The sequence below is a fragment of the Yamadazyma tenuis genome, chromosome 1 (genome assembly GCF_029203305.1).
Source record: "Yamadazyma tenuis chromosome 1, complete sequence".
NCBI lineage: Eukaryota > Fungi > Ascomycota > Pichiomycetes > Serinales > Debaryomycetaceae > Yamadazyma > Yamadazyma tenuis.
This window is the reverse complement of record NC_089461.1, coordinates 168,158-179,931: the sequence shown is the minus strand read 5'-3', so window position 1 is coordinate 179,931 and position 11,774 is coordinate 168,158. Positions and strand designations below refer to the sequence as shown.

Here is an 11,774-nt window from a genome sequence, read left to right as displayed (position 1 = left end):
GACGTGGAAGGGAGTACTGGGTGGTTTGCCCACAAAAAACGACTTTTACTGAACAGTTTGGAAACTAGGTTCTGATCAAGACATTTTATTTGTCGCATCCAAATGCTGTGAGGGCCGCCTGGGCCGCGCACGCTAACCACTATACATATAGTGGTTTTGGGATATTTCATGAATCACTAGTCGTCATCCAGATCATCAAACAAGTCACTGATTTTAATAAGTTTTGTGGGCTCCGGTTTCGATTTGGGTACAACTTCTGGAAGTTCCAAAGTGTTTGTTTCTTCTGTAACGTCGTCATCAAAGTCAATAGAGTCGGTAACACTGGTTCCATACTCTGACGTCTCCTTGATTATCTCCTCAGCTCGACTGAACAGACACTCGTAGTCTTCCATGATAAATCTTAAGATGATCTCGTTGGCAAGCACATACTTGCAGAAATCTTCTGGCCCCCAGAAAGCCACTGTGGCATTTTTAGAGGATGTTTTGGTAATTAAGTCTCGGTACGTGTCGAGGATGACGCTTGCCACATACATTTGCCGTTTCAAGCCGTAGTATCCTCCGTAAAATATTTCCCAGCGGATGTTGTATTTATCTCGCTGTCTCATTGTCTCGTGAGGTGCAGCCATTCTCAGTTCTTTGGCCAAATCGTAGAAATAAGACATTGGCTTGGTCCCCTTGAGAAACTTGGGAATACTATCGAGATACTTATCAGTTCTGTGCCTGAGCTCGAACTTGGAGTTGGTCACCGGGGGGATATTCATCAGTTCAAACCGGGTTTTGACTTCTTCAAGATCCACCTGCTGATCAAATATGGTATCTAGAACGTCCTGTTTAGCGGGTAGTGCTGTCTTTCTAGGTGTCAGGGCCAAAGGCTGGGGTCTTGGTGGTGTGAGTTCTGTCGACTCAGCGAGATCTTTTGCTTCAGTTTTTGGTCTGGATGAGGAGTTTTGATTCTCAGAGACAATTCCATTGGTGTTAATCAACAAGTCATCAAGGCCATCACTATCTTCGCTATCTGAAGTAGGAATGTAATTCCAAGTTCCCAGGGAAGACGTTGCATCCTTAAATGTGTCTGGTAACTTGTTGTGCTGTTTGAGATTCTCTAAAAAGCGTTGTTTCTTACGTTTTGGGGACAGATAGTCTGAAGAATTAGTATCTGAATTGAATATCAGAGACTTCTTGGGATCCTTGATCTTGATAGCCTTGGCGTTGGGGCTTGCGCGTTGTCGGTGTATACTTGGATATTTGTTTTCAGACATGTTGTCGATGGATCGCGTTAAAGTCAAGGCTGCAAAAATCGCGGGTTAATTCTCAGTCAAGTATAGTTTATTTTAATGCTATATACTCTATTACTAATACTATTGTTGTTGGTTGAAGAAGTTGGAGAGCTGGGACCCCAAGTTGGAGTTACCATTGGGGTTACCATTAGGGTTCATGTTCATCTGTTGGTAGTTGGGCATCTGTGGTAATCCGTTTGGTGGTGCACCATTGTTGAACAACCCTTGCAATGGATTCACAGCTCCTGGATTCATGCCACCAAAGTTTTGTTGCTGACCGTTGTACCCTCCTCTCGAGTATTCTATTTCTGGTTCGCCAGGTCTATTGGACTTGGGTCCATTTCTGGCAGAGTTCGTTGGCATTTTCTTGGACATAGCCTTGGATGAAATACCAGATCCAATTTCGATATCTGGTTCGTCAACCACAACTCCACTCACTAATGGTTGACCACCAGTGCCTCCCCATTGAGCACTAACAATCCAAGACTTGTCGGCTTCGGTAAGTCTTTGAATCGGAATAATTGAAACTCCTTGCTGGTAGTTGCAACAGTCTCTTGGTCCAAAACCAACTCCCCATCGGGTACGCAAGGGCAACGCATTATCCTTGTTGAAAGACATGATGACTTGTTCGGCTTCTTTTCTTGAGTAGACCTTGACGAATGCATGCTTTCTTTCGCTGTTAAGAATAACTGATTGCACTTCGGCCAATGGTCTAAGAACATCACCGAGTTCATGCTCTCCCATAGAACGAGGGACACCTCCAATAAACAACGTTCTGGACAACACCTTAATCGAGCCTTGGGGTAAGGTAGCATCGACTCCTACGTTACGAGGACGGAAATGAGGGTTTCCAGGGACGTTTTGTTCGCCTTCTTGGTTAAGACCAGATGGTCCTTGTCGTTTTTTAGGGTTTTGTTGAGAGAACTGACCATTTCCACCTTGTTGATCATACGAGTTTTGCTGGTAACCATTCTGTTGATACTGGTTTTGCTGGTATTGGTTTTGTTGGTACTGGTTTTGGTTTTGCTGATACTGGTTTTGTTGCTGATATTGATTCTGCTGAAACTGAGCCTGCTGAGGAAGCTGTGGTACTCCATTGCGACCAGGAATCTGGGGTAAACTAGCAGGTTGTTGATATCTAGGTGGTGACCTGTCTCTTCTTCTACCGGTATTCTCATAGCCTGGAGACCGAGATCTGTTTCTTCTTGAATAGGTATCGGGACCGCGATCATTTCTAGGATCTCTTTGTGGCGGTTGCAGCTGTTGAAGTTGAGAGTTTTGCATCTGTTGCAACATATCTAACACATTATTACTAGCAGGGGCTGCTTGATTATGAGTCGATGCTGGTACAGCATTAGAGGCAACGTTTCCGGCAGATGAGATGGCAGATAATTGAGCCAAGATATTATTGGCTTGGTTACCACCACCGGTAACAGGGGTTACACCTTGGTTATTCGGAGTAGAACTGTTAGAGTTTGACTTCTGAGCCAAAGATGCTAATGCCAGCAAAATACTGTTTGAATCTTCGGGTTTACTGCCACCATCATTAGTATCATTTGCTGAAGCGGTGAGATGACTGGTTGGTTTAACTCTACCGGGAGGTGGAGTGCCTGGGGGGGTAGAAGATTTTGCGTGCTTGTCTTTGATGCTGTCAATGATAGAAGCATCAAATGTTTGAGCTCTTTCCCAAATATCCAACAATTTCAAAATTTTAATGGTTTGAGACTGAACGATTGATAACTCCAAAGCGTCATCCATTAAAGATTCAATCAATTCACTGATCTTATAAACGCCAGCGGCAAAACTTCCTTGAGGAGCTTCGGGGCCAAAAGTTTCATTAAATCTTCTGGCTTCATCAACATACGCTCTCACAATCGAGTCCACAACATACATGGAACCCAATTTATGAGATGAAGGTACGGATTTACAAGCGGTGTACAAAATGGGGATTAACACCGACTCTTCTTTAACATTCTTAACAGCAAGTTCGGTCAACTGTTTAATTCTTGATCCTGATACTCCAGGAGCCTTTAATGTAGGGATTTCTTTCAAAATACTTTCAAACTTTTCAATGTCCGACATATTCTTTTTTTCTGAGTGAGTTTTACTACTAAGTGATTACGATACTAGCGTCCAAGTACCTCTTTTCTTCTATGCCGTTTACTATAAAAAAGCACTCAATTACAAAAAATAAACCGGGAAAACGACTTAACTTGAAGGGATTTCAGGAAATGTTTTGTGATATGATATGGAGGATGTTTTGATGATTTCTGGAGGGAACGTACCAAAATAAAACTCTGATTTCGTCAGTTCTTTTAAGAGAAGGGAAGAATTACTTGTGGAACAAAAAAAATCTGAGTAATATTGTCGACACCAAAAAGGTGGGAATGACGCCGCCCTTTAAATGAAAACGGCAGTTTCTATGGTTACCCGGCCACACGACTTTGCGAGTGAGAAAGTTTTTTTGAAAATGAAAAATTTAAACCTTAACCTCACGCTAATGATCAGGAATACTATAATAAGACACTACTCGAGTATTACTGCCACTCCTGTCATATCTTCCACTGTATTATTGGCCAGGAATCCGGTGATCACTAGGGACTTGCCCGCGTTCGAAAAGCTGTATTATAAGTACCAGAATGAACTATGGAAACGATTGATGTGGACTTTTCCAAAATGGTTCTACTACAGAGGGGGAACCTTGGGAGACCACCGGTTCAAGGAATTGAATAAGCCACCTGTGTATAACAACCCAACCATGGAGTTTACCGATGGAAGACCAGAAATCAGACAGCTGAGAGATAGAAGATTCAAGCAAGAACTTAGATTACCTAAAACTTATAAGCAGGCTGAAGATGGAAGTGAAATTGTAGATGAATATTCGTCAGACAGTTTATCTCGGAAGATCAATCCCAACTCCCGAGTCACTCAGGCGGATGAGAAAAACGATACGACTAGTTTAGAGAGAAAATTGAGTCGCTCCTTATACTTGGTGATAAGTGAAGACAACAAGACCTGGACATTTCCCAACTTCGCTGTGAGTCAAGAACATGAGATCCCATTGCACAAAGTGGCTGAAGACGGAATTTACAACCTTGGTGGCCAAGGGTTGAACTATTATAATGTTTCGAGTAAACCATGTCACGTGATCTCATCTTCTGACAATAACGAATTTTTCATCAAGTCCCAGATAGTGTCAGGCCAGTTCAAACCAGCATCCAGCACCGTAAAATTTATGTGGTTGGCCAAAGAAGAGTTGCCAAAATACTTGAACAATGACTATTATAACGAAATTCAACATCTATTAAATGATATTTAAAGCTTTTTTCACATAGACTTTTGTACATAGCCAAATATAATTTAAATATCTTTTTTGGCCCTTATGGCCTTTTCAGCAGCCCAAACCGACCTATCGAGCAATGATCCAATCATCAACACCCCGGCGATCGAACTGATGACTCCCAAAACAAACCCGGACCAAGTTTTGGAGTATTGTTCTTTGTTGATAATCTTCAATGGAGAAATATCAAAGTAGAAGTATAACCCAGGTAATCCTCCTCTTGCGTGAAGAGTGTGTTGATGATCCTCATCCTTACCACCTTTTATGGGTCTGTCATGATAAATGGCGGAAAACTGATTGGTTTCCAATGGAGCTTTAAGCTTTTCTTGCAAGTATTCGTATCTGGTGGAGACAACTTTCAAGAAATAGGAATACAAGTGGTACTTTTCCTTGAGGTTTCTAGTTTCTCCATCTAATGGATGTAACGTCTTCTTATCGGTATTAGCGTTGGTCTCTGGATCTTTACCAAATGACAAGTGGTTGATGGTATGGTCAAAGTTGAACCGATCTGGGAACTTATTGTACAAAGACAAATCATGCACATGTCTTGAAGGTTCAGTAAACGAGGCTCCAGGAGCGAAATGTAAGTTACCGCTAATTCTGTTGATTTGAGTGGTACCTTTAACACGACACCCTTCATTGTTAAAGATTTCAGACTGGATGGCTTTAACATAGCCTTCATCTTCACAAGGTTTGATGTTTTCTCCGTCGTAAAAAGCCCACACCTTGGCAGCGTATGCCCTTCTGATGGTCTCACAGTTATTACAACAGTATTGTTTTCGATCCTGGGGTAAAGAACCATAACAGTCACCACAGGGAGTATGTTCGGCATCTTCTGGTTTGTCTAACCCCTTTGCCATTACTTCTAATGGGGTGCTGTCAATTAAAGGTGCATTTTTCATTAAAACTTCTTCACCACTGGAAAGAATCCTGTATTTCTGAAACCCGTTTTGCAAGATATCGAGTTCGACGTTCCCACTGACATCAAGAATATCAAGGTTTATCATGGAGCAGGGAATACTGGGGAATGAAATATCAAGTGTGATGTCCAATTTCTGGTTGATGTCTCTGTCTACCACCAATTCTGGTCTGGTAATTATCAGGGTATAATCGAGATACTCGTTTCGAATCAAAAACAACACAATGGTAATAGACACAAGCGTGATGATACCTCCAGATGCGGTCTTTACTCGAGCATCTTCGACGGTCTTTGCAAAGGCATCGAGAGAGAGAAGCTTTGGCTGAACCATGGGTGATGTGTACAGATGTTGGAATTGATTCTGATGTCGAGCTAGCGCGATTGGGTCCACACGACCGGATGCAAACACTAAGTGGGCGCAGGAAACTGGTACACAATTAGATTGATTTAATGACTTCCAAGACATCAGACCTATGAGAGAGATATCTTCCTCCTTACGGGTTGGTCAATTACAATGCCTTGTTCGCAACCGGCTTTTGCACAAAAGTGAGCCCGGATCTGTGTCCCATGAAGTCGCATTTGCACACTCACAAACCATCGAGTCGCGCTAAACTTTATCACCCATGCCACCACTAAACACCAAACAGCAGTTTTTCCAGCTGCTCAAGTCACAAACCGTCAAGGACTCGCAGTTAGCGGGCAGCGGAGGCTACACGTCCGAAATCATTTTCGTGTCCGTTAATGCCACCAGCACCACCGTGGTCAATTCCCGTACTGATAAGTCCCTTCGAGTTTGGAAACTAACTAATTCTGGGCTCACAGAGTCAAAAATCATCGAAAGTCCCCACGAAAAGTCTGTGGAGCGAATCGCCTGGCACCCCAAGCATGATAGTACTTTCGCCAGTGTGGGACGAGACCTGTACGTCAAGGTCTGGCGGGCTCACCACGGGAAGCTCCAACAAGAAATCAAGATTGAAAAATGGCACTCATCCGAAACGCCGTCGCCAGTTCTGTGCCAGTTCGTGCTGTACTCTCCTGATGGCCGAATTCTAGCGGTGGTGGATCGCGATAGCACCATCAGTTTCCTTGCAGTGGGTGATGACTATCGTAAGGTTCATGAACTACATTTGTCTCAACACATTTACGACTTCCAGTGGTTTAACCACCAGCACCAGTTCTTCGTGGTGGCTCTCCATGACGGTACCGCTCCCGTATACGAGTTCGACGATACTACCACGAGCACCAAGCTCTGGACCACCATTACCGGCCACCGCTCGTCAATTACTTCCATCAGCATCGACCCGCTTGGGACCTACTTCGCACTCGGGTCCAACGAAGGAGTGGTGTCAATTCACCGGTGCAGCACGATGCTCGTGGAAAAAACGCTCACCGATGTGGATGATGCCATTCTGTGTGTCAGTATCAGTCGAGAAGGGTCGCACATTGGTGTAGCCTTTGATACCACAGAGAATATCCGGATCTTTGAGTACACTCTGGGATCACAATTGATGGAAGTTCCCAATTCTGCCGCCGGGAAATCGGTTTTGCCTTCAATGTGCTGGATTCCCAATCGAACCCTGTATATCTTTGCGAGCCTGGGTTGCACCACTATGACCTACATGTATAAAAATGACTAGAGGCTCTTGTTCTTAGCACATGATTTAATGGCTTGACGTACCGCGCTGCCCCAAGTCCAATTCTAGTAGTTGCACCTGTTCTATACGAATGTCGCGTCGACAACTCCTTTAACCCCAGGCTGCAAATAACTAATATACATCATTTACACTAAAGAGTTGTAGTTTCAAGAACTATATAACTACTTCACCGGCATGTTTATGGAGATATGGCATTCATTGGATGAATGCTGCTATATATCGCGATGAGTCTTGTATTCCAGCATATTACTGGAATTGTTATACATTCTTAGAGACCACCCCAGCCATTGTCTCTAAGATTGATTAAACAATAGCCTTGTCTCTCAGATCAATTATACCAGCTCCACTGTCGTAGTATGGACCTCTCATTTCCCAAGCAATAGAAGTTTTTCAATCTTTTTCCAGCAACATCCTTCTTGAGAAGGTGCGTGCGACTCCTCCCGAAACTTCGCACTGAAGTTTTTTTTATCTGCTTTTCCTTGCTCACATTTAGTAAATAAATACGTTTTAAGTATATATTAATCAACTTGTGTTGTGGTTGTACTTTTTTGTGAATCATTAACACTTTCACTCATCGTGTGTTCAACTTGCGCCCATTTACTCACGTATTGTTGCTGTATTCTCCGTTAATTCATTCCCTTCTCGTTAACTTTCGCACGCTCCACTAACCTTATACTTGTCCATTTCATTCCCACCAGAAACTCCTTTATTTGTACACCAATTTCATCGGACATATCAATATTCGTACAAACTTTTTCCAAATCATTCATTATCCACTCCTAATAGATATCACTTATACGTTCTAGATCATGGATCCCCATCCACCCTTTCGTTCGTTTTCCTCAAACTCCCATTCGAACTCATCCACATCCTTGAGCAACTCGGGGAACATCACTCGGGTTTCCTCGACTCCTGTCGGTATCAACATGAACTTCAACCAGCTTTCAAGTGCCAAAGATCACTTGTATTACCAGTGTATTAGTTTATTGAATCGGTTGAGTAAGATCGACGGGATGGAACCGTTCTTGAAAGTTGCTCACTCTGTAGCCGAACAATGTTCCGAACAACAAGCATTGGCTTTGTCTCAGCAGTTGCAAGACAGACGTTCTAGTACTGAGTTTAGAGCTTCGTCGGGTTTTTCTATCCATTCTGACAACTCCAATACCTCCCTGCATCAGGCATCTGCGCCATTATCAAATAACTCACTCAACCTATTCACTTTCACAGCTGGTGTTTTGCCGGCAAACATAGCAGTTGACCCTGTCACCAAATTATGGAAATTATTCCAACAAGGTGCTCCATTGTGTTTATTATTCAATTTAAACAATAAGGCTAATCAAATCCCTATTATTGGAAGTGACGATGTACGAATGTGCAAGAAATCTGTGTACGACTTTTTGATAGCCGTGAAAATGCACTTGAAGTTAGATGATGACCTTATGTTCACCATTTCTAATGTTTTCCTGGACAGTACCCATGATCTTCTTAAGATCATTCGGGTTGTGAAACACTTATTACCTTCGTCAATTGCTTGGGAGGATAATGCAGTGGGAGAAGTTACAATTAGTTCAGATCTGTCGAAGGTATTCAGAGAAATAATCGAGACAGAACGAAAATATGTCAAGGACTTGGAGGTATTGCTCAAATATAAGGCTGATTTAACCAAAGCTGAGTTAATTTCCAGTGAACAAATACATTTGTTATTTCCAAACTTGAGTGAGATCATTGACTTTCAGAGGAGGTTTTTAAACGGTTTGGAGTGTAATATTAATATCCCAGATAATCTCACCAGAATTGGTTCTATTTTCATTCATGCTGCTAACGGGCCTTTCAAATTTTACGAACCCTGGACCATTGGTCAACTTGGTGCTATCGACTTGATTAATAAAGAAACGGATAATCTTCAAAAGTCGTCGAAATTATTGGACCCTGGTTTTGAATTGCAAAGTTTCATTTTGAAGCCTATCCAAAGGTTGTGTAAATATCCATTGTTGTTAAAGGAATTGATTGATACTTGGTCTAACCCTGACAACTCAAGCTATAATGAATTATTGATTGCAAGTCAAGCCATGAAAGAAGTTGCAAATCAAGTAAACGAAGCTCAAAGAAGAAGTGAAAATGTTGGTTACTTGCAGAACCTTGCTGAAAGAGTCAACAATTGGAGAGGCTTTATCTTGAAGGATCAAGGTGAATTATTATATCATGGCGTGGTAGGTGTCAAGGATAGCGATAACGAAAAGGAATATTATGCTTATTTGTTTGAGAAAATCATATTCTTTTTTGTTGAAGTAAACCCTACAAATGAGGACCAAGGTAAAAAGAGAAGAGACTTGTTATCCTCGAGAAAAAAGTCATCTGCGTCTGTTAATTCTTCAAGTGTGAACTTGCTAGAGAATATGAACCACGCAAAGGATAAGTCTCCACTCGAACTAAAGGGAAGAGTCTACATTCTGGAAATTTATAACATCTCCTCTTCAAATACTACTGGATACTCAATGGTCATTGCATGGTCAGGTAGGAAAGAAAGTGGATCCTTCACTTTGAGGTATAGGACGGAAGAATTCAGAAACCAATGGGAAAACTGTTTAAGAAACTTGAAGACAAACGAAATGAACAATCAAATTCAACGCAAATTGAGAGATAGTCATGAGTTTGAATCCATTCAACCTACTAATGATCAAAGTTCCATACGTTCATCTAACGGAAGCAACTTTCACAATCAAAGACACCACTCGTCCTCTTCTACATTCAGTATGATGAGACAAAGCCTAAGCAAGTCCACTAGTGAACCTTCCAACAGTAGGGTGTCTTCATCTTCACTCCAGAATTTCAATTCAAGCTCTGCTAGTAACTCGGCTTCAACCAATGCTCAGGATAACTCCCTTTCTTCTGTCAATTCGAGTGCAAACAATTCAAGCAATAGTTTAATCACGATCAAAATCATTTATGACAAAATGGAAATTAAATCCTATTTAATGGTACCAGCCTCAATCCAATTCAGTGACTTACACCTGAAGATTTCCACAAAAATTGCCTCTAGTGGAGAGGTTAAAGACGATATTATGGTCAACAAATTAAGATATAAGGATGAAGATGGTGACTTTGTTGTAATGGACTCCAATGATGACTGGCTCTTGGCTTTAGATATGTTCGAGGAAGTCAGTCATCGTATTTTAACTATCTGGGTTTCTTAGGCCCACTCTTTTATACTTTGATTTGTTCGTTTATGAAGAATGATACTTCTATTTCATGAATATACAAGTAACTATTTACAGTTTCCACGAAGCATCTTTGAAGAGATCATGGAATTTTTGTTCTTGAATTATGCTTGCCATCTTGGATTTTGCACTCAAGTTCACCGTAGGGTTTTGGTTCAAGAGCTTTACAGCATTGGAGTCCCCAGCTATTTTGGTAGCTTGACCCTTAACAATGGTGTTGAACTCAGTTCTGACCTTTTCTTGATCTAATTCCAAGGAGTAGGATGAAGAACTGAGTAAAAATCTATTTGACGTTTCAGCAGGAGCTGCTTCGATTATTGATCTAGGCAATTTGAAGGGATATTTGGAACCAAGTAATTGAGATTTGATTAAACTTGTTATTCTGGAAGTCAAGTTCATTTGCACGGTGGTGGGCTTTCCGTACAAGAAATGGTTGGTTAGAGATGGGCTGTAGCTTTTTGGTTCCACTGTTCTTGAAAAAATACGGTCGTCGTCCAAACCTTTGGCTGTTCTAGAGGGCTTTGAGTCCCTTTTGGGTCTAGGTGATCTGTTGGGGCGGGAAGTAGTACCCTTTGTGGTGGAGGTGTTAACTCCATCTGGTCTTGTTCTGGGTCTCTGGGTGTTCCTCCTTGGACTCTGGTCGGTTCTGGTGAACTTGGATCTGTCCAATTTACCAGAGAACAAGGGATGATCTGCAAATTTGATCTTTTGGAGTTTAAAACTTCCATCAGCAGAAGAAGAAGCCTTCTTGTCTACTACAGGTGACGTGATGTCTTCTTTCAATGAATTTTTGGCCCCAGCGGAAGTAATATCAGCCTTTGGTTTGTTTGGTGTTCTTCTTCTGGGTTTCTTTTGAGTGTCCTTTTGGAAGGAATCCTTGTTCAAGTTGATTTTCTCGATTCGAGCCAATATATCAGACAAGAAAGGAGATTTGTTGTCTGTAGCAAACGTTCTCACAGACCTATACACTAAATGTTTGCTCATATTTGGTTTGAGTATAGGATCTTACAATAAAATTTTTCACTGAATTTTTCGATTCTCACTCCTACGTATGGTGTGAGATAAGAAACTGGGGAGATTGTATTAATAAGGTATTTGTAGCGAGAGAGAGGTGAAAAATGGAGAATGGGACAGGTGATGGCTCTATTGAATATTCATCACTTTTTAGTCGTAAGGGTACCTCTCGACTTCGTCTTTTATTGAGTTTTTGGTATTTTAGTGGCCAATACAAGGCTTTGGAGAACAATACGTTTCCCTAACAGTCTAAACTGTCTTCTAATGGGAGGATCTGAGTCCATGTAATATAGAAACATCCATACCAGCTTACCGGGCGAAGCTTTCTAGCCACAGAACAGTACTCATGTT

The 11,774-nt window shown here is 41.7% G+C and overlaps 7 protein-coding genes across 7 annotated transcripts; 3 read left to right on the top strand and 4 right to left on the bottom strand. All coding sequences in view use genetic code 12, as the record gives it.

The window, feature by feature from the left end:
* Positions 1-176: 176 nt before the first annotated feature.
* On the bottom strand, positions 177-1,259 carry RTC4 (Restriction of telomere capping protein 4; the record flags this gene model as incomplete). The annotated part of the gene is made up of 1 exon (XM_006687527.1): positions 177-1,259. The coding sequence occupies one exon, from the start codon at positions 1,257-1,259 to the stop codon at positions 177-179; it is 1,083 nt and encodes a 360-aa protein (XP_006687590.1).
* Positions 1,260-1,358: 99 nt separating this feature from the next.
* Positions 1,359-3,359, bottom strand: PSN45_000091 (uncharacterized protein; the record flags this gene model as incomplete). Its single annotated transcript, XM_006687526.2, has 1 exon — positions 1,359-3,359. The coding sequence occupies one exon, from the start codon at positions 3,357-3,359 to the stop codon at positions 1,359-1,361; it is 2,001 nt and encodes a 666-aa protein (XP_006687589.2).
* A 418-nt stretch (positions 3,360-3,777) lies between these two features.
* PSN45_000090 (mitochondrial 54S ribosomal protein mL46) lies at positions 3,778-4,596 on the top strand (the record flags this gene model as incomplete). The annotated part of the gene is made up of 1 exon (XM_006687524.2): positions 3,778-4,596. One exon carries the CDS (start codon positions 3,778-3,780, stop codon positions 4,594-4,596), a length of 819 nt encoding a protein of 272 aa, XP_006687587.1.
* Positions 4,597-4,637: 41 nt separating this feature from the next.
* On the bottom strand, positions 4,638-5,867 carry ERV46 (ER-derived vesicles protein erv46; the record flags this gene model as incomplete). Its single annotated transcript, XM_006688630.2, has 1 exon — positions 4,638-5,867. One exon carries the CDS (start codon positions 5,865-5,867, stop codon positions 4,638-4,640), a length of 1,230 nt encoding a protein of 409 aa, XP_006688693.1.
* Positions 5,868-6,159: 292 nt separating this feature from the next.
* On the top strand, positions 6,160-7,173 carry PSN45_000088 (uncharacterized protein; the record flags this gene model as incomplete). The annotated part of the gene is made up of 1 exon (XM_006687523.2): positions 6,160-7,173. The coding sequence occupies one exon, from the start codon at positions 6,160-6,162 to the stop codon at positions 7,171-7,173; it is 1,014 nt and encodes a 337-aa protein (XP_006687586.1).
* An 827-nt stretch (positions 7,174-8,000) lies between these two features.
* CDC24 (Guanine nucleotide exchange factor for Cdc42p) lies at positions 8,001-10,385 on the top strand (the record flags this gene model as incomplete). The annotated part of the gene is made up of 1 exon (XM_006687522.2): positions 8,001-10,385. The coding sequence occupies one exon, from the start codon at positions 8,001-8,003 to the stop codon at positions 10,383-10,385; it is 2,385 nt and encodes a 794-aa protein (XP_006687585.2).
* A 75-nt stretch (positions 10,386-10,460) lies between these two features.
* On the bottom strand, positions 10,461-11,393 carry PSN45_000086 (uncharacterized protein; the record flags this gene model as incomplete). The annotated part of the gene is made up of 1 exon (XM_006687521.2): positions 10,461-11,393. One exon carries the CDS (start codon positions 11,391-11,393, stop codon positions 10,461-10,463), a length of 933 nt encoding a protein of 310 aa, XP_006687584.1.
* Positions 11,394-11,774: the final 381 nt, after the last annotated feature.